Below are 19,417 nucleotides of genomic sequence, written 5' to 3' on the forward strand. Positions count from 1 at the left end.
TCCATGTTTTGGCTATTGTGAATCATGCTGCTATGAACATGTGTGTACAAGTTTTTACAGGGATGTGTTTTCACTTCTCTTGGGTAGATACCTAGGAGTGGGATTGCTGGCTCAGATGATAATTGTTTAACCTTTTGAGGAACTGCCAGACCATTTCCCACAGCAGCTGCCCCACTTTTCACTCCCACCAGCAAAGTCTAAAGGGTCCAGTTTCTCCACACCCTCAGCAACACTTATTATTGTTTCTCTTTTTCCTGTATGTACATATGTATGTATGTATGTATTTCTGGCCAGGGAATTGAACCCGCGCCCTCGCAGTGAAAGCCCAGAGTCCTAACCAGTGGACCGCCACGGAATTCCCTGTTATTGTTTTTCTTGATTACAGCCCTCTTAGTAGGGGTGAATTGGTAAGTCTGGTCAACATTAGGTTCCAGATATCCCTCAGGAAAAAAAAAAAAAGAAGAAGGAATTCGCTGGCAGTCCAGTGGTTAGGACTCCGCAGTTCCACTGCAGGGGACTGCGTTCGATTCCTGGTCAGGGAACTAAGATCCCGCATTCCCCACAGCACAGCCAAAAAATAAAAAAAATTTTAAAAAATCCATCAGATCAGCCCACTCATCACCAGCTCCGGGTCAGCTTGACTTCTGCCTTACCCACTCCACTTTCCCCAGTTCACATAGTACGTGTCAGTAAATACTTGTTGAATGAATGAATGAATGAATGAATAGATGGACTACTATGCAGCTGTCAAAAAGGATGTCACAGAAGAATGTTTAATGATGGGGGGAAGATGTGGTCGCTAGAATAATGCCCCCCACAATGTCCACATCCTACTCCCCAGAACCTGTGAAGATGGCTCCCTTCCATAGCACAAGGGACTTTGCAGGTGGGATTAAGTTAAAGATTTTGAGATGGGTAGATTATTTTGCATTATCTGGGTGGGTCTGATGTAACAAAGGGGTCTTTGTAAGAAGGAGACAAGAGAGTCAAAATCAAAGAAAGAAATGTGACAACAGAACCAGAAGTTGGAGTGATGTGGGACCATGAACCCAGAAGTGTGGGCAGCCTCTAGAAGCTGGAAAAGGCAAGGAATGGATTCTCCTGGATCCTCAAGGAACAGCACCTCCAGAAGGAATGCAGCCCTGTGGACACCTTGATTTTAGCCCCATTTGGACCACTTTTTGGACTTCTGACTTCCAGAACTGTCAGATGATAAATTTGTGTTGTTTTCAGCCAGTGTTTATGGTAATTTGTCGCAGCAGCAGTAGAAAACTAAAACAGAGATCTTCAAGATATATTACTGTGTCACAGTGCCCTGCTGAGCCATATCAGGATCTGAGGCAAAAGGAAAACTGTGTGCTTCTTGGTATGTTTTATGTGATTTTTAGTAGTTAATTCCTCCCCCCCAAAGCATATGTTGAGAATATTATCGATATGTTTGCTTCCATTAAACACAGAAAAGTAAAATTATAAAAAAGAGAAAAGTAAAATTATAAGTTCTTAATGTTGTGAGTTCTAATATACCTTTTTTTCTCTTTCTTTCTTTTTTTTTTTTTGCGGTACGCAGGCCTCTCACTGTTGTGGCCTCTCCCATTGTGGAGCTCAGGCTCTGGACGCGCAGGCTCAGCGGCCATGGCTCATGGGCCTAGGTGCTCAGCGGCATGCGGGATCCTCCCGGACCGGAGCATGAACCCGTGTCCCCTGCATCGGCAAGTGGACTCTCAACCACTGTGCCACCAGGGAAGCCCTCTAACATACCTATTTTTAAGTTTCAATATTTTCAACCATGTCCTGGGGGAAAATAACCATTAAAAATGCGTAAAAACAGACATATGGGACTTCCCTTGTGGCCCAGTGGTTAAGACCCCCACCTTCCGGCCTTCCCTGGTGATGCAATTGTTAAGAATCCGCCTGCCAATAGAGGGAACACGGGTTTGATACCTGGTTAGGGAACTAAGATGCTGCCTTCTGTGGGGTGGGACCTGTCCTGTGTCTGTATGTCTGTCCTTCCGCAATGATTCCTGCTCTGTGTTCAGACAACTCCCTGCAAAAAGATCCTACTTTCTTTAAATAGTCATGGACTTTTAAGGTTTCCTTTAAAATGTTTACCATTGTTATTTCACATCTAACTGTAGAAAAGTTTCACTATTGTATCAGAACTTCTCCAGAAAAATGTCACAGACCTTTTCTCCTTTGGGGAATTACACCTAAATCATGGTCTCCATTAAAAGGCAGATCTTAGTTGCTGCAGGGCAACTAAGCCCAGTGCAACGCAACTAAGACCGTATGCAGCCAAGTAAATAAATTAAACAAAACGAAACAAAACAAAAAACAGATGTAGAGGGGCACACGTTTTTGCTCTTGCCTCAGACTCCAATATGGCTTGGTAAGACACTGTCAGAACCTGTCTTGCTTTAAGATTTTGATATTTTGTTCACCATGGGGTTGCTTTTTGCCATTATTTTGATATTTTAGAATAATGCAGGCTTCCCTGGTGGCGCAGCGGTTGGGAGTCCGCCTGCCGATGCAAGAGACATGGGTTCGTGCGCCGGTCCGCGAAGATCCCACATGCCGCGGAGCGGCTGGGCCCGTGAGCCATGGCCTCTGAGCCTGCGCGTCTGGAGCCTGTGCTCCGCAATGGGAGAGGCCACAACAGTGAGAGGCCCGCGTACCGCAAAAAAAAAGAATGCATTAAAATATCATTTAGTTTCTTTAGAGCCACCTTAATTTTTGCACTTGAGGTCATTGCCTCACTCTCCTTCTAATCCTGGCCCTGTAAGGGGAAAAAACAAACAAAACAGATTTTACAGCAATCTGATCCTAACTCCTTACCATTACCTCCCTTCCTTCTACTATCTCTCTTAAAAAAAAAAAAGAAAAAAAAAGATTGGTCCAAAATGAGTTAACTCTGGGTTATAAGATGAGAAGTCATTTAAATTATCTTCTTTCCATGTCCGGCTTGTTTTGTTTTTTTTCTTTTCCCTTCGCAATTTGCTGCACCTGGCGTCCTTCAGCGGTCTTACAGAAAGTTCTTGTAGAAAGTGGTTTGGGCTGAAGCAACAACGTCAACATTTGTAGACAGGCAAGAGTTTAAAATCTATGAGACGAACTAATGAAACATTGTTGGGCTTCAGGGTGGGTTTGAGAGCAGTTTCTCTCTTGGATTGTTTTAATAGTGTGTTTGTGCGTGTTGCGAAGGGGGTTATTGGATTTTTTTTATTCTGTATTTTCCTCCTTCCAGCTTCCATTGCATCAAGCAGAGTGATGGATATTCAGGAAGAGCGGATATTCAGGAAGTTGCTGCCCAGACCACCGTGAAGGAAGGAAACAAATAATGTTCATTTTAGGAGCTACAATGTAACAATCTCCGTAACATTGTTTGTGATAAGCTTAGGAAGAGCGACCCTAACATGTTTCCCTAGTACTGCGGTTATCACGTTCTCCTCACAATAGAAAGGTCTCCGGTTCGATCCCCAGCAGAAACATTTCTACATCTTTACTGTAGAATTTTAAAATTTGCTTCAAAGTAATTTCAGTTGAAATTCAGCGTCGGTGCCTTTTTCTTTTTTCTTATTTCTCTGGTCTTTTTTAGATATTATGGAATTTAAAAAGTTATTGCAAAGTAACACAAACTCTAGGTCGATGTTTGACGAGAAAGTTTTAAGTGGGCAGTAAAACTAAGAAAAAGCTGTAAAACACACTTGCGTTGGCCGGGAATCGAACCCGGGTCAACTGCTTGGAAGGCAGCTATGCTAACCACTATACCACCAACGCTCGGTCGAACAAGCGATTCTCTAGGAGCCTTTAGTAGAAGTATTATCGGTTAGGCCGGGCAATACCAAGTTACTGGGGGTGTCTCTCCCAACGTCCCTGCTCGCACAGGAAGACGCCACGTTTAGGACGTTTCACCCCACTTGCCGCGGGGTCCGTGCTGGCGCGTTCCGCCCCCCCCCCCCCCCCCCCCAGCGCCCCGGACTCCTTGGTGCCGGCCGGGAGGTGGCCAATCCCAGGCCGCCGCCTGGGCCGCTCGACTTCCGGGTCAAAGGGGCCTGAGCTGCCGGGTGTCCCGTGTCCGCTGCCGCCGCTGTTCCCTGCGCCCGCCACTTCCTGGGCTGCAGTCCCGGGCATGGAGCCGCGAGCTTGAGACGCCGCTGGCCCCGGGACGCCCTGCCCAGCCCGGCCCTCGCCCCGCGCCGGCCCCGAGCCCCGGTGAGCAGTGCCCGCGCGCCCCGTCCAGCCTCGGCCGCGACCCTGAACCCGCCATTGACCGGCCCCACCTCAGTCCCGACTCTGGATCCTCCACTGACCGGCCTCCCCGGTACCCTCCGTCCCGGCCTCCGCGCACCCCGGCCCCGCCATTGCTCAGACTCGCGGTTGCTCCAGTCCCCGCCTCCGTTTCCCCTCCGCCCCGGCCTCTCCTCACTCCTTCCCCGCCCGTCCCCTCCGCCGGCAGGGCCACCTCTCAGCCTTTCCAACGCCCGGCCTGTCCCGACCTCCTCTCCCATCCCGTTGCTACCCAGACCACCTGGCTCTGACCCCTTCCGGGGGTGGCCTCACCCAGTAACGCCTTCCCTTCCTTGTCGGCTCTGGAGGTCCCCACCTTCTCCCCGTCCCCATCCAAACCCACGCTATCTATATGAGACCAGAGACCACTTCCTTGACCTGCCCCACCCCTTCACCCCTCCCCAGCGCTCGGCTTCCCCGCCACCCACATCCCCACAGGTCCAGCCCCTTCCCTCAGCTTCACTCCCAGGCCAGTCCAGCCACCCACCTTTTTCACACAGAGGCTCCGACCAGCCTTGACACTTCCCCATCCATGCGGCAGCTGAGCCTTCAGGAGTAGCCCGTTCCCTTTGAGCCCATCCCTGACCCCCTCCCCCCCACCGCGAGGAAGTCACTTGCCTCAGCGGCAAGAACAAACCTTTACAGGAGCTGGGACTAAAGCCCAGGAGGGGTGCCCTGTGGCCACCAATCCCTGTCGTCCCTTGCTGGATCCTGGGCGAATTGGGCCCCGTGGCAGGACTTTCCTCCCTGGTGTGGTTCATACAGCGCTTCAGGGCTGTGAGGCATCCTTAGGAACTAGTGGGTACAGAAAATCAGGCCCAACCATCAGGGACTCCCCGAGTGGCCCGAAAGTGAGTAGTTAGCCGGTCCCTCCATTAAATCACAGCGTTAATAAGACATTTACTCTGTCAGGGTCTGTGTCCCACGTCTGCAGCTGGAATGGAGGCTCTCTGGACCCTTTAGAAGGTCAGTGGTGCTGGGCTGGGGTGGCCGGGAAGGCTGGGTGTGTGCTTGTGGGATTCATTTGCCTGCTCCTGGATACAGAATTTAGCAGGAAGTGGTTTTCTGCAGCCCTGGGGTCACTGGTCTTGGGGACAGTTAGCCAGGCCCCAGGCCAGGGGCTGCAGCTTCGTGTGCTCTTGCTGGAGACTTTTCTTTCTATCTAGCATCGTATGCTAGGTGTCCACGGACAGAAGCCCTGGAAGGACTGGGGGAAAAGAAGGAGGGAGCATTAATTCCAGCTGGATTTGGTGGATGTGTGGCTGCATCTCCCCCTCCCCCGCCACACACACACCTTATATGGTGCCTGGCGCTCAGTCTGTGAATGGTGTGGATTCTGGCTCTGAAAGGAACTTGAGTCCAATTCTCCCCTTGGTATAATTTTAAGTAACTTGGTTAGATGGCAATATTAGCTGGCCCGTAGTTTCTGCTATGTCAGCTACTTTACCTGTGCCATCTCACTTAATCCTCACAGTAGTCCTAGGTGTAGGCACTGCAGTCCCACTTTTTTTAAAATAAATTTATTTATTAATTTGTTTATTTTTGGCTGAGTTGGCTCTTTGTTGCTGCACGCGAGCTTTCTCTAGTTGCGGCGAGCAGGGGCTGCTTCTTGTTGCAGTGGCTTCTCTTGTTGAGGAGCACGGGCTCTAGGCACGCGGGCTCAGCAGTTGTGGCTCACGGGCTCCAGAGTGCAGGCTCAGTAGTTGTGGCGCACGGGCTTAGTTGCTCTGCGGCATGTGGGATCTTCCCGGACCAGGACTCGAACCCGTGTCCCCTGCATTGACAGGCGGATTCTTAACCATTGTGCCACAAGGGAAGCCCTGCAGTCCCACTTTGTAGCTGGGAAAATTGAAGCACAGAGAGGTTAGGCGGCTTCTCCAAGGTCACATAACCCAGTAGTGGCAGAGTCAGGATTTGAACCCAAACCTCTCTGACACCAGAGCCCACAGTTTTCACCACTGGTCTGAGGTGAAATCAGTGCTTCTTTATGGTGACATTTTGCTTCACTTCTTCCATCGGATCTCTGTCCTGGGACCGCGCTGCTTTCTTTTCCTTTAACCATCAGGGCACCTGTTTCGTCAAGAAGGGGGTGGGGTGCCCACCAAACCAGGGGTCCCTACCAAACCAGGGGTCCCTTTGACTTTGTTCAGCGTTCAAGTGAGTACAGGGACTCGTTCATTCAAGCTGAGACGTTTGCTATATTGAGGGCTTCCTGTGTGCCGGGGCCACAGCAGGAACAGGACAGATGGGGGCCTGCCTCCATGGAGCTGACATCCTGGTGCGGGGTGCTCACCCACCCAGAGAGGACTTCTCAGCCTCAGCACTAGCGATATTTGGGGCCAGATTATTCTTTCTGGTGGGGGAAGGGCATCCTGCTAGTTATGTGGGGCTTAGCAGCATCCCTGGTCTCCACCAACCAGATGTCAGCAGCATGCCTCCCAGTCGTGACAACCAAAACCGTCTCCTGGGAACACCAGCCCTCGTCAAGACCCCCTGGCTTAGGGGATTCACTGACCCCCCCCAAGAGACTCTGCGCTCCATGACCATCTGACCCTCAGAGGTCCTAGGATGCTGCACACATTTAAACACACAAACCAAGAGGGAGGGACAGGAGGCGACTCACAGATGCCGGGGGCCACCCTGATTTATACCATCTGAACCATTGGGGATTTATTTTGGTGTCTAGTGTGAGCCTAAGGATCTAACTCCATTTCTTTCCCCCAAACAATGAATACAGAGCTTCTCCCCCTGGGCGCTGTGGACACTGGGACCAGATCATTCTCTGGGGTGGGCCATCACGGCCACGGTAGGGTGATGAGCGGCATCCCTGGCCCCACCCACTGGATGCCGTGGCACCACTCCCCCAGTCAGTGGTAACAGCCAAAAATGTCTACAGACATCACCAAGGGTCCCCTGGACAGGGGGGCGGGGAGAGGGGGAAAATCACCCCCATTGAGAACTACCATTTTAGAATGAGTGCTTGCAGAAAGGCCCAAGTGTTGAGATGGGGATAACAAGGTAGCAACTTCGGACTTCGTGCCAGGAAAGACCCCTGAAGAGGTGATACTGGGACCCAAAGGATAAGAGGGAGCACATCATACAAAAAGCAGGGCAAGGGTGTTCTAGGCAGAGGGAATGGTAAGTGCAAAGGCCCTGAGGTAGGACTGAGTCAGCGTGTTTAGAGGAGATTAAGGCCAGCGTGTCTGGAGATCATGGTCAAGGAGGTGGGGTCAGGAAGGCCATCAGGGAGCAACCACTGTGGGGAATTTGGGTTTATTTGATTTCCAGCAAGTGCCGTGGGTGGTGGCCCCCGAATCGTTTGAAACTCTCATCTCAGGGACTCTCACCTTGGGAGAACCACCCGGTTTCTGGCAAACGCCCAGACAGGTGTTCGAACTTCGAATTTCAGGACAGGGCCTGCACCATCTGCCTCATGAGGAGGCCCTTGGCCTCGGGTGTTCCCCGCAGACAGGAGGGTGGCCTCGAGGAATGGGAGCGGGGAGGGGGCCCACAAGCTGCAGCCCCTCGGTCTGCCCCCCTCGCAGGCTCACCCACCCTGAGGTCAGCCGAGTGGTTAATGCGGAAGGTTAAGAAGGTGCGGCTGGACAACACAAACACAGGACGTTGGAGAAGGTAAGGGGCATGCCGTGGGAGCCTGGTCGGTGGGGACGTGGTAGAGGTTCCCGAGCTTCCAGCAGAGTCTTAGGTCTGGGAAGGCACCTTGGCCACCCCGACGTTTCTGCATTTCCCCAGGGTGCGCGTCTGGCTGTTCTGCGTGGGCGGCAGCGTGGGCTAGGGAGGGGTTGTTCAGCCTTGGCATTTTTGACACTGGGGCTGGGTCCTTCAGTGCCCGCACTGGCATTGTAGGGTGTGGAGCATCACCCACCCGTCACGACAACCACAGATGTCCCCAGACATCACCCCGTGTCCCCTGGGAACGGGATCAGCCCCAGGTGAGAACCCCTGGCCAGATGGCCAGGATGTGGGTTTTGGGCTCCAACAAACTGGGGCTCCTGTCCTTCCTCGTGGGTGACTTTGGGCGAGCCACATGACCTCTGAGCCTACTTTCCAGTCCAAATGAGGACGAACCCAGAACTCACTAACCAGGGTTGCAGTGAGGATTAAACGTAATCATCCACACAAGGCCCAGGAGCTTGTAAGTTCCACGTGTGGGGCCCGGCACGGGATGAAGGGACCACAGGAATTCCGCACCCTAGCCGACCTCTCTCACTATCAGTTTTCTGATCCTCAGGCTCATCTGCTTTTAGGGAGCGCAAGGATCGGGGAGGCAGGAAGGGAACGGAAGATGGTTCCGGAAGACAGGGCTGACGTTAAGCACAGTCACTTGTTTCCCGGATGTGGGCTCTGAAAACGGGTGGTGTGCGTGCATTCGGGGGTCAGTCAGTGCTGGGACCCCGGGTCTCGTCTCTGGCGTGCACTAGGTGCCGCGTGGGCACGGGCTGGGCTGCACACTGACGTGAAGAAGCTGAAGGCCCAGGCAGTGCCAGGGCATACGGCCATAGGGCAGAGGATGGCCTGCTGCTTCCAGGGAACCGCACCCGCAGGCCTGCGCCAGTTCCCTGAGGGCCACTCTGAGGCACTTCCGGAGTGTGGCGGGCCCCGCCCCTCCCCTCCCCTCGTGCCTTATGAGAATCTGCTTCCCTCATCACTGGCCGCGCCTGGGTCTCCACCTGGTGCCCCTGTGGGCAGGTGGTCCCAGCCCGTGAAGCACTGGCTCAGACAGATCACAGAATGCCATCGGGCCTCGACTGTGACCGCACCAACGGGTCCCGAGCTGTGCCCTGGCGGCATCGTGGGCTGTGAGGCGTCCTACCGATTGGCAGAAGGAGAGCGTAGGTGGACCTGGCCTAAGTGGCTTAGAATCCACTTTGATTTCCCCAGCTGTGTAAACTCTTGAGGCAAGAAGCCGAGCCCCAGCTGGCACTGAATGAGACGGGGCCGGCACAGGCTTGCTTCCTACGGGCTGCATTGCATTCACCTGTTCCCCCTCCGAGGCTCCCTCTGCGTCTGGGAAGGAGAGGGGCGAGCGGAGGGCCCGGGTGTGTAGCAGCAAGCCTTAGCCTGGGAGCTCAGGCTGCCTGGCCACATCTAGAAGATTCCTAGAACTTTCTCCCGATGTTTCATCTCGTTTCGCATCTCCTGGATCGTGTTTTTGCTTCCTGGGCTCTCTGCGCGGATCGGAGGCAAGATCATTTTTATCGTTCTTTGTTGTGGAAAGAAGTCATGAGATTCCGGGAGTGCTTCAGCCAGCCTCTCCGCTTCTGGGGTTCCCCGTGGGAACCCTGGAGGCCACGGTCTGTTCTTTTGCCGTGAGCGGGGCTTGAATTGTGGCAGCCGAGTCGGTGGGGGGGCTCGGCGGGTTAGAGGACATCCCCTGCCTTGGTTTTCTGGGCTTGGTGCCAGCAGCGCTTGGGGCCGTGTGGGCTCTGCAGCGCTCAGCCGGTCCTGGCCCAGCCCCTGCCCAGCACCGCCTGTGGCCCCTGCCGTCCTCGAGGTGAACCGCAGCTCTGCGGCAGGCTGGGACGGGCCACGCGTGGCCCTCGGCAAGGCTTCCGTCCTTCCAGGGTTTGCTTTATTTGACCCGAGGGCCCCGAAGGCTCTGATGGCCTGTGGTCCATGTCTTCAAAGCCGCCGTGGGAGGAGCTGAAGTGTCTGGGGGACAGGACACGCCAGCTTGGTGCCCCGCCACTGCTCTTCCCCAGCCCGGCTGGGTCAGGGAGGACTGAGCAGGGGTCGCGGTTGGAAAGGGCACTCTGATAATCAGCCCGCAGTGGGTGCTCAGGAACCATGGGAACCGCCTCATGTCTCTTTCTCCCCTTGCCTCTCAGAGCGGGCAGGGGTCCTTTGTCCTGTGGTGGTCACTTCAGGGTCTCGTATTGGCAAGGGGCAAAGCCTTCTGGGAGTCTTAAGCCTCCCACTGTAAGGGGGGGCACCAGCTCTGTCCATGACTTCTCTAAAGCCGTCCCCTCCTGCAAGGGAACACAGACTTGTGCCTGCAAAGCCGCTAATCCCAGAGGATGAGGAATCCCAGCGTCTGGCGAGGCCTTCAGCCATTCGGTGCCCTCGCAGGAAATCTAGCCCGGCCCACTCACATTGGCTGGCCTCGCTAGACGACCCTGGCTCTTCCAGAACCGGGTCACCGTGGCCATGTTTAGATTTCCCTAAAACAAATATTTGTCTGGCCAGCCCTGTTCAGTCAAGAAGTGTGCTGAGCAGCGGGGGTGGGGGTAGGGGGGAGCCGTTGCACAGCAGCCGCTGCCCCTGGAGGGGGAGGAGAGAGTGGGATGGCCTCTGGGGGAGGGTTGCACATCCATCCTCTCATGTGGAGCTCCCCCGATGTCCAGCGAATATCTGCCTGGGCCTCTGAGCACCTCTGGTGAGGCACGAGAGGTTCCCCCGCTGGCCAGCAAGCTGACAGCACCGGTGAGGAGGTTTGCAGACCCACTGCTTAACGCTCAGTTCTTGGTGCGGGAGCAACTGTGTCTCCCAGCGGGCTGTAGGGGAGACCATGATTTCTGTGGCTCTCCGAGGAATGCCTCCTGTGTGCCGGGGCCGTGTGAGGTGCTGAGACGCTGCTGTGAACGGGACAGACGCCGGGGAGACAGAAAGGGGACCCGTGAACAGCCACTGTGACGAATGCTCGGAGGGAAGGGCAACCAGGTGGCAGGTGAAAGGTGCACGGAGAGACAGGTTTTGGTACAGATGTTCATCTGAGGACCCGACAGATACTTAAGCTGAGATCTGATTAGAACTTAGTCCAGTAGAAAGAGGGAAAAAAGTGTTCCAGGCAGAAAGGATAGCACATGCAAAGGCCCTGGGACAGGAAGCAGTCTGGCCTGTTTGGGCAGCTGAGAGAAGGCCAGTTTGCCCGAGGCCTAGTAATGAAGGTGGGTGAGGTGTGAGGGCCTGGCAGAGGTCAGAGGGCAGAAACCGTCGAAGGCCGTGGTGAGCGCTGGTTTTTCACCCTGGAGGGTGTGGAAAAACAAGGAAGGGTTCTAAGTCAGGGTATCAGATTTGCAGTGCATGTGCAGTCACGCTGGGAGACGGTTGCGGTCATTCAGCTGAGAGGTGACGGTGGCCTGGATCTCAGGATTCGTGGATGGAGAGAAGAGGAACGATTTGAGAAATACTCAGGCGGGGCAGGGAAGGTTGCACGGGGCTGGGGCCCTGCCAGGGGAGCTGGAGAGTCTGATGGGAGGCAGCTTGTAAGTGGGACCTAGGTACCGCTCCCCGCCCCACCTTCTCATTGTCTTCCCACCCGTCCCTCCCTCCTCGTAGCTTCTCGCTGAATTCCGAGGGGGCGGAGAGGATGGCCACTGGGGCGCCGACATCCGACCGGGGCGACGCAGTCGAGATGGAGGACCCAGCCTCCCGCTTCCAGGTGCAGAAGCACTCGTGGGACGGGCTCCGGAGCATCATCCATGGCAGCCGCAAGAACTCGGGCCTCATCGTCAACAAAGCTCCACATGACTTCCAGTTTGTGCAGAAGACGGACGAGTCGGGCCCCCACTCCCACCGCCTCTACTACCTGGGTAAGCCCCCGGGCTCCCCTCGGACCCCCACGGCTGCCCTCGAGCCGGGCAGCATTTCTGGGACAGCCGTTACTAAGTCCTCTAGTCTCCAGATGTTGGCCAGTCCAATTAGTTAGAAGGTCCCAATAGAGGGCCTGGCCCTGGGCAAACTGTCGCATGAATGACGTAGTGCTGCCCATGTTGTGATGCCACCCGTGGATGACATCTGTTTACAGTGAAAGTCTGGGGCAAGGGTCCCCCACGGGGCTCAGATGTGTATGTGACCAGAGCAGAGGGCAGTCCTGCTCCATCTGTGTTACAGCAGCACCATGGTTCGGGCCTGGCCTGTGGGTCTGAGGCCCTGAGATTGTTTCCAGCCCTGGTCAGCGGGGCCCGCCCCCTGAGTCACTTCCCCGCCACCTGGGCTGGGCTGGGCTGGGCCTGGCTAGTGAACAACTTGACTTCCCCTCAGTGGGAGTTGAAAGTAACTCAAGTAGATGCCTGCCGGCTAGCAACGCGTTAAGAAGGAACCTGAGGCTCAAGGAAAGGTGCCACGGTGGCATAACCGTGTGCCTCGTGGGCTGACAGTCGGGGTTTGTTCTCCCGGCCCACGATCCCTGGCGGCTAAGCACGTTAATGGCTAATCACGTCTGCCTCCTGGCATGTGCCTTGAGAGCAGCACTCTCTACGTCATTGGCAATTATTTATGTGTTTGTGTTCCCTGCCGGCCTTCGGGGCACAGACGAGGCCTCGTGTACACCTGTGGCCTCAGCAGCTGGGCCAGGGCCTGGCTCCTGGTAGGGGGACAGCAAATATCCGTTGAGCAAATGAATTTCGCTTCAAGGTCTTCCAGGGCAGAAAGGAACAGTGCCAAGCATGTCCCTTTGTAAGCAGCCTGACACGTTATTGTTGGTCCAGAGCAGGTTTTTAACCTCAGCACTGGACATTTGAGGCCAGCGCTTTCTCTGTGTATCCTCAGCCTGCCCCCAGTCAGCCCTCAGTCAGTATTGGAAGCGAGTGATGGAGTGAATGAATGAGTGAAGGTCATCCCCTGCCTGAGGCTGACCCCACGCCGAGGACCGTGAGAGTGACTGAGATGGACGCCAGACGGCTCTCCCTTTCCCACAGTCCACGAGTCCATGCCGTCTCTCCTCCTAGAGGCCCATGTGGAAACCAGATGGCAGCTTGGCAAGCAGAGGCAGAGAGGGGAATGGTCTAGAAGGGTCGGCAAGCGACGGCTGTCTGTTTTTAGAAATCTAGTTTGGCCGGTGCACAGCCATGCCCACTGGTTTACAGACCGTCTATGGCTGCTTTCGAGCATAATTGTAACAGAGGTCATATGGTCCGCAAAGCCAAAAATACTTACTGTCTCTGGCCCCTTGCAGAAAAATGTTTGCCAACTCTAGCCTAGGAGAGATTAGGGCATGCTTCAAGTTTCATTTACCCAAGGGAGAGTTGGCTGTTAGGACCGAAAGTGGCCAAGGCTCTGGGACAGTGGTGAGCTGTTGCCTCTCTCTTTTTTTTTCCTGTGGTTCTGTGGCCCCCCAATCCCTTTCTCCCAACGCAGTCTCTGTTGGGCCTCTCACTCTCTCAAGTTCAAGGTGCCGTCCTGGTCACGGTACTTACATGAGTTTCCTGGGGCTGCTACTGAAACAAATGCCCACCAACTCAGTGGTTTAAAACAACAGAAACGTATTCTCTCTCAGTTCCGGAAGCCAGAAGTCTGAAATCAGTTTCTCTGGGCCAGTCAAGGTGTCCGCAGGGCCAGTCTTCTTCCGGAGGCTCTAGGGGAGAATCCGTTCTTTGCCTCTTGAGGCTTCTGGCGGCCACCGGCATTCCTTGGCTTGTGGCTGCGACACTGCAGTCTTTGCGTCTGTGGTCTCATCGCCTCCTCCTCTCCTGTGTGTCTGTAATCTCTCTGTCTCCCTCTGATAAGGCACGAGATTACATTTAGGGCCCACTGAGATAATCCAGACTAATCTTCCCAGCTAGAGGTCTTTAACGTTATCCCGTCTGCAAAGGCCCTTCTACCAGGAAGGTAACACAGTTTCCAGGGATTAGGACACGAGCGTAGCCGTTGTTAAGCCAACCACAGAGCTGCCGAAAGGGACAGAAATGCTCCGAGCTACTTTGAGCCACCAAGGGCCCCTCATAGTAAGGACACGGGTGTGTCAGGGAACCCCCCAGCCTCATGACCAGCACTGAGAAGCCCAACCATATGGAGTCCAGGCATCTGCCCTCGTATGTTTCTCTCCGTGGATCCACCCTCACTGCCCACCTACCTTCCACTGCCACACTCCCGGGATTGCACGTCTGGTTCCAGCCACCAGCAGAAATGGACCAGCTTTCTCTGAATTTCTGGGACAGCGAGTATGATTGGCTCAGACATCCACTCATCCAGTCATCCTTGGCCTGGGGCGGGCGGTCCCTGCCGTCTATAGCAGGTGCTGAGAGCCCACTCTTGTAGGGGGCAGCTCCAGACAAGGACTGTGGACCCACTACGGCTCCAAAAAGTGCCTAGAACAGCCCAAAGCCATCCTACTTCTCTTGGGGTGACGTTGCTCACCCTTGAGCTGATCCAGTCTGCATCACTCAACACCCTTGGGGTACCCTTGACCTCACTCCATGTCCAAGTTCCTGGGGCAGGTCTCCCCAGAACCCCCATGTATTTATAACCTGTCTGCACTAGCCTGGTGCTGGGGGAATGCTGGCAGCCAGAACAGAAAGGACCTCTAGGGGCGATGCCCAGCCCGCCCCCTGCTCCCCTGGGACCCCTGCCTCCTGGGCGGGCCCCAGGCTTGCCAGTCACCGTCCTCTGGGAAGGCTCATTGGGAGCCCAGTGCACGTGGGATGGAACAGAAAAGGGAACGTGCCTGCTGCTTGGGCATGTCCCCAGAAGATGGTTCCAGGGCTCAACTGCTCCTAGCAGGTCGGCTCCTCCCCCCTGCAAACGAGTGTCCTGCATTCGGTGGAGGAGGGCACGGGGCCCCAGACAGCACTGGGGGTCCCTTAGGGGGTCCCTCGTGTCCTGTGTCCAGGTCCAGGGTCACACGCTCCACGTGACCCCTCATCCAGGCCACGCGGTGTTTGCCCAGGCCTGGGCCACCTGCCGTGCTGGTGGGCTTTGGGGTGGAGTGCTGTCCCCAGAGATGGAGTAGAGCTGGTAAGAGGAGGCACGGGGGGACCGTGACAGCAGAAGTCAGCAGCCGTGGTCAGCCGTCCCAGACCCTTGCCGAGCACACCGGCACAGGTGCCTGCCGAGGGCAGCTCCTCCAGGGAATGTGCCGGGATGGGCTGTTCCGTGTCACTGCTTATGAATTGTTGGCGGGGGGAGGCAGCTCTGATGTCCTTGGCAAGGCTGCACCGTTGATTTCCTGTTTGGAAGGCTCCGGCTCCCAGAGAGCCTGCGGACAGGGGCTGCCCAGAGCCCACAGCGCTCGGCCGAGAGTGGCCACCTGCTCCCTCCCTGCTTTCCACGCTGGCCCTCCCAGCCACCACGCTGCGCTGCGTGGTGTTTGCTTTTTTTTAAATTGAGATGTAATTCACAGCCCATAAAATTCCCTCTCTTAAAGGTGGAGAGCTTGGTGGTTTTGGGTACAGTCACAGTATTGTGCAACCATCCGCAGTCAAATTCCAGAACATTCCATCACCCCAGAAAGCAACCCTGTGCCCATTAGCAGTCACTCCCTATCCCCCTCCCCCAGCCCATAGCGACCCACTGACTTGCTTCCTGTCTCTGGATTTGCCTGTTCTGGACGTTTCACAGAAATGGAATCACAGGGACTTCCCTGGTGGTCCAGTGGTTAAGACTCCGTGCTTCCACTGCAGGGGGTGCGGTTCCATCCCTGGTCTGGGAACTAAGATCCCACAAGCCGTGTGGCCAAAAAAAAAAAAAAAGAAAGAAATGGAATCATGCACTGCATGATTCTCGTCCCAACTTGTCTTGTGAACTTCGGAAGATGGCCGCGTCGGCAACTCAGACGGGCGGCGTCACATCCGTGCCTCTAGCTGGGAATGATTCCGGCTGTGGCAGCTTAGAGAGTCCTTAGAAGTCGAATTGTGAATGCTTCCCACTTGTAGCTTTGCGTTTTCACTCTTTTTTTTACTAACTATACTTCATGAGGAAACTTTGTCATGAGTGGAAGACGTGAGTCACTTGCCATATTGAGAAGCTACCCATAAGAGTTACTGTGGTGGAATAGGTATTATTTATGAAGCTCTATCTAGCTCTGGAGGTGCCAAACTTGGGGGGCGGCCCGCCTCTTCTCCCACTCTTAGAAGTGAGAGCGCTGGGGCTCCCCTGGTGGCGCAGTGGTTTAGAGTCCGCCTGCCGATGCAGGGGACGTGGGTTCGTGCCCCGGTCCGGGAGGATCCCACATGCCGTGAAGCGGCTGGGCCCGTGAGCCGTGGCCGCTGAGCCTGCGTGTCCGGAGCCTGTGCTCCGCAACGGGAGAAGCCACAACAGTGAAAGGCCTGCGTACCGCAAAAAAAAAAAAAAAAAAAAGAAGTGAGAGCGCCTACGAGGAAGAGAGGCCAGCACCAAACCGAGCCTTCCTCCTGGAGAAGTTTGGGATTGAGAGGGGTCAAAGCGGGACGCCTGCTTTCTGTGACCCGCTGTTGGCCACAGCGCATTCCTGGGCCACCGCAGAGCATCCCGCCTGCTGCCGGGGGGCTCTGCCCCAGTCCCTCACCTTGTTGCCCAGAGAGTGGGGAACCCGAAGCTTCCCGAGAACCATTCTGCTCCCGCCATTAACTTTGTTAACAGCCATGGTACCGTCATCCATCGAGGCAGAGGCACTTCTGGACAGTGGTTAGGACTTCGTGCTTCCACTGCAGGGGACATGGGTTTGATCCCTGGTCGGGAAACTAGGATCCCACACAGGGTGTGGCGTGGCCGAAAGAAACCTGCTTAGAAGATACGTCCTTGTTTTATTTGCCGCTGTTTGTGCTGAGTGCTTTTTACCTCTTACCTCACTTAGTTCACACAGAGGTCTCACCAGGCAGCTACTGTATTTTACAGCTAAGGTTACATTAGCTCAGTGGTTCTCAGTCGGGGTGCTCCTGCCCCAGGGGATGATGCTCAGCAGTGTCTGGGGACATCTGTGGTTGTCACACTGGGGGTGCTCTTGGCATCCAGTGGGTGGGGCCAGGGAGGCTGCTCCACACCCCCCAGTGCCTGGGACGGCCCCCCAGAGGATGACCAGTCCCGGTGTCCGCAGCACCGAATGGGAGAGGCTGGATTGGATACACATTTCCCAGTCCTTCTGGAGCTTTGCCCGTTCTCTGATCCTTGATTAATTCCTGGACCAGAGCCCAACCTGTGGAGAGTTGGGAATCACTGACCAACCCCCCCCCGTTTTTCATCCTCGTGTGTGCTGTTTCTTTTTATTTATTCACATATTTATTTTGGCTGCGCCAGGTCTTAGTTGCGGCATGCGGACTTCTTAGTAGTGGCATGCATATGGGATCTAGTTCCCCAAGCAGGGATCCAGCCCGGGCCCCCTGCATTGGCAGCATGGAGTCTTACCCACTGGGCCACCAGGGAAGCCCCATTGTGCGCTGTTTCTTCAGTAACTGAGGCTAAGATATTCGGCACTAACATCTCAGGTGGAATTGCCTGCTGCTCCTGCTGGCGGGTGTAACCCAGGGTCCGTGGCCTCTCTGGGGAGGGGTGTGCCGTCAGGGTGCTGTAGAAGCAGGAGGAAGCAGCCGGGCCCAGCCATGGGGAGTCAGGGCCCGAGGCCGGTCCCGCCCGAGTCCCTCGCCCCGACCCTGGCAAGGGCGCCCATTCTGGTTTTCCTCTCTTCCTCCCAAGGGATGCCCTATGGCAGCCGAGAGAACTCCCTCCTCTACTCCGAGATCCCCAGGAAGGTCCGGAAGGAAGCGCTGCTGCTCCTGTCCTGGAAGCAGATGCTGGATCACTTTCAGGTGAGCCATGGGAGTCGGGCCCTCCTGGTGGGCAAGGCAGGTGGGCGCACGGCAGCCCCTTCTTCGGCCTCACTCAGCTTCCTTGGGCCCTGCACCCACCCCACCCCTCCTGAGGGGGTCCCAGCCCATCCCCCGCTTAACGGCAGCCCCTCAGAGAGGAGCGCCTGGCCCTGTACACCTGTGCCACGCCCGCCCCCTCCCTTTGGTGCACACCCGAGCCCCAGCGTGTAGCTTGCGGCGACAGCTCCCGTCAGAAGCACGTCTTCCTCTTAAATGCCTCACCAACGACATGCGAGTAACTTGGGCCGAGACCCTTTTATAGAAATTTAGCTAATAATGGATGTCGCCCAAAGGCACCTCGCTTCCAGAGGGGCAGACAGCCGGTGAGCGGCAAGAGTGCTTTGTGCGCTGGTGTATGTTGATTTATTTTTGATCAAAAATAAAATATGACAGTACGCAGGGAAGGGAACCCGTGCAGCCCCTCTCTCTTGCCTGTCCCCTGTCCCGGGCTGACCAACTCCTATTCACATGGCTTTCCTCGCAGCGTGGGGCTCATTGTGCTTTGGATTCTGCTCTTTAAAAATGCATTTCTGGGAATTCCCTGGCGGTCCAGTGGTTAGGACTCCGCGCTTCTGCTGCAGGGGGCGCAGGTTCGATCCCTGGTCGGAGGACTAAGACCATGCATGCCACGCAGCACAGCCCAAAAAAAAAAAAAAAAAAAAATTAATAAATTATAAAAATAAAAATGTATTTCTTCCCTTTAACGTTCCTCTGAATTTCCACATCATCTTCAGAATTCTACTTGGGGCAGCTGCATGGTGTCCACCATAGTTTACCTGCCCGCCCTGCCCGTGGTCAGGCGTGGAATCTGCCCCACGCCTACCCATGCCAAGAGCATGAACGGCTGGTGGTGGGTGGCTTCAGCTCGAATGCTCTCGCAGGAAGAGGCTGTGACCAGGGAGGGAGGGCGGGGGTCTGTAGGGTGTAGGGTGGCCCTGGGGGCGGAGGAGGGCCTCGTGTGTCCTAGAGCGATTTGGTGGGGGGTGAGGAGGTTGCAACTACAGGTGAGCCCTGCAGCCCTGCCCGTCTGTGCCGCTCTGTGGCCAGGGTGCTGGAGCCTCCAGCTGCTGATGCCGGTGTTCCGCCCCACCCCCGGCCCCGCCCAATGTGTCCCCAGGCCACGCCGCACCATGGGGTCTACTCCCGGGAAGAGGAACTCCTGCGGGAGCGGAAGCGCCTGGGCGTCTTCGGCATCACCTCCTACGACTTCCACGGCGAGAGCGGCCTCTTCCTCTTCCAGGCCAGCAACAGTCTCTTTCACTGCCGGGACGGCGGCAAGAACGGCTTCATGGTGAGCCCCGCTCTCTGGTGGGGGGGAGGCGGGGCAGGTGGCGGCCTCCTGACCCCCTGAGCTGGGTCTTTGTGTGTCCCCAGGTGTCCCCCATGAAGCCCCTGGAAATCAAGACCCAGTGTTCCGGACCCCGGATGGACCCCAAGATCTGCCCCGCTGACCCCGCCTTCTTCTCCTTCATCAACAACAGCGACCTGTGGGTGGCCAACATCGAGACGGGCGAGGAGCGGCGGCTGACCTTCTGCCACAAGGGTGAGGCCGGGTGGAGGGCGCCGGGAGGAGGGCGGGGCAGACGGGAATCGGCACCCCTGGTGTGGTCTGT

The 19,417-nt window shown here is 55.8% G+C and overlaps 1 protein-coding gene and 1 non-coding gene across 9 annotated transcripts in view; one reads left to right on the forward strand and one right to left on the reverse strand.

Annotated features, from left to right (window-relative positions):
- Window positions 1–3,702: 3,702 nt before the first annotated feature.
- Window positions 3,703–3,774, reverse strand: TRNAG-UCC (transfer RNA glycine (anticodon UCC)). The gene has a single exon. It is a non-coding gene; the product is annotated as a tRNA-Gly (tRNA).
- A 329-nt stretch (window positions 3,775–4,103) lies between these two features.
- Window positions 4,104–19,417, forward strand: part of DPP9 (dipeptidyl peptidase 9) — a 40,145-nt gene continuing 24,831 nt past the window's right edge. For 6 of the 8 annotated variants that reach the window (XM_065875505.1, XM_065875510.1, XM_065875507.1 and 3 more), the window contains exons 1-5: window positions 7,862–7,917; window positions 11,584–11,837; window positions 17,632–17,744; window positions 18,922–19,095; window positions 19,179–19,347. In XM_065875505.1, the coding sequence (XP_065731577.1) occupies window positions 7,862–7,917; window positions 11,584–11,837; window positions 17,632–17,744; window positions 18,922–19,095; window positions 19,179–19,347 (766 nt within the window). Of the gene's footprint in view, window positions 4,191–5,180; window positions 5,251–7,829; window positions 7,918–11,583; window positions 11,838–17,631; window positions 17,745–18,921; window positions 19,096–19,178; window positions 19,348–19,417 lie in introns of those variants that run through there. The other 2 variants (XM_065875511.1, XM_065875508.1) reach the window with 2 other exon arrangements.

The sequence above is a fragment of the Phocoena phocoena genome, chromosome 3 (assembly GCF_963924675.1).
Source record: "Phocoena phocoena chromosome 3, mPhoPho1.1, whole genome shotgun sequence".
Taxonomy (NCBI): Eukaryota; Metazoa; Chordata; class Mammalia; order Artiodactyla; family Phocoenidae; genus Phocoena; species Phocoena phocoena.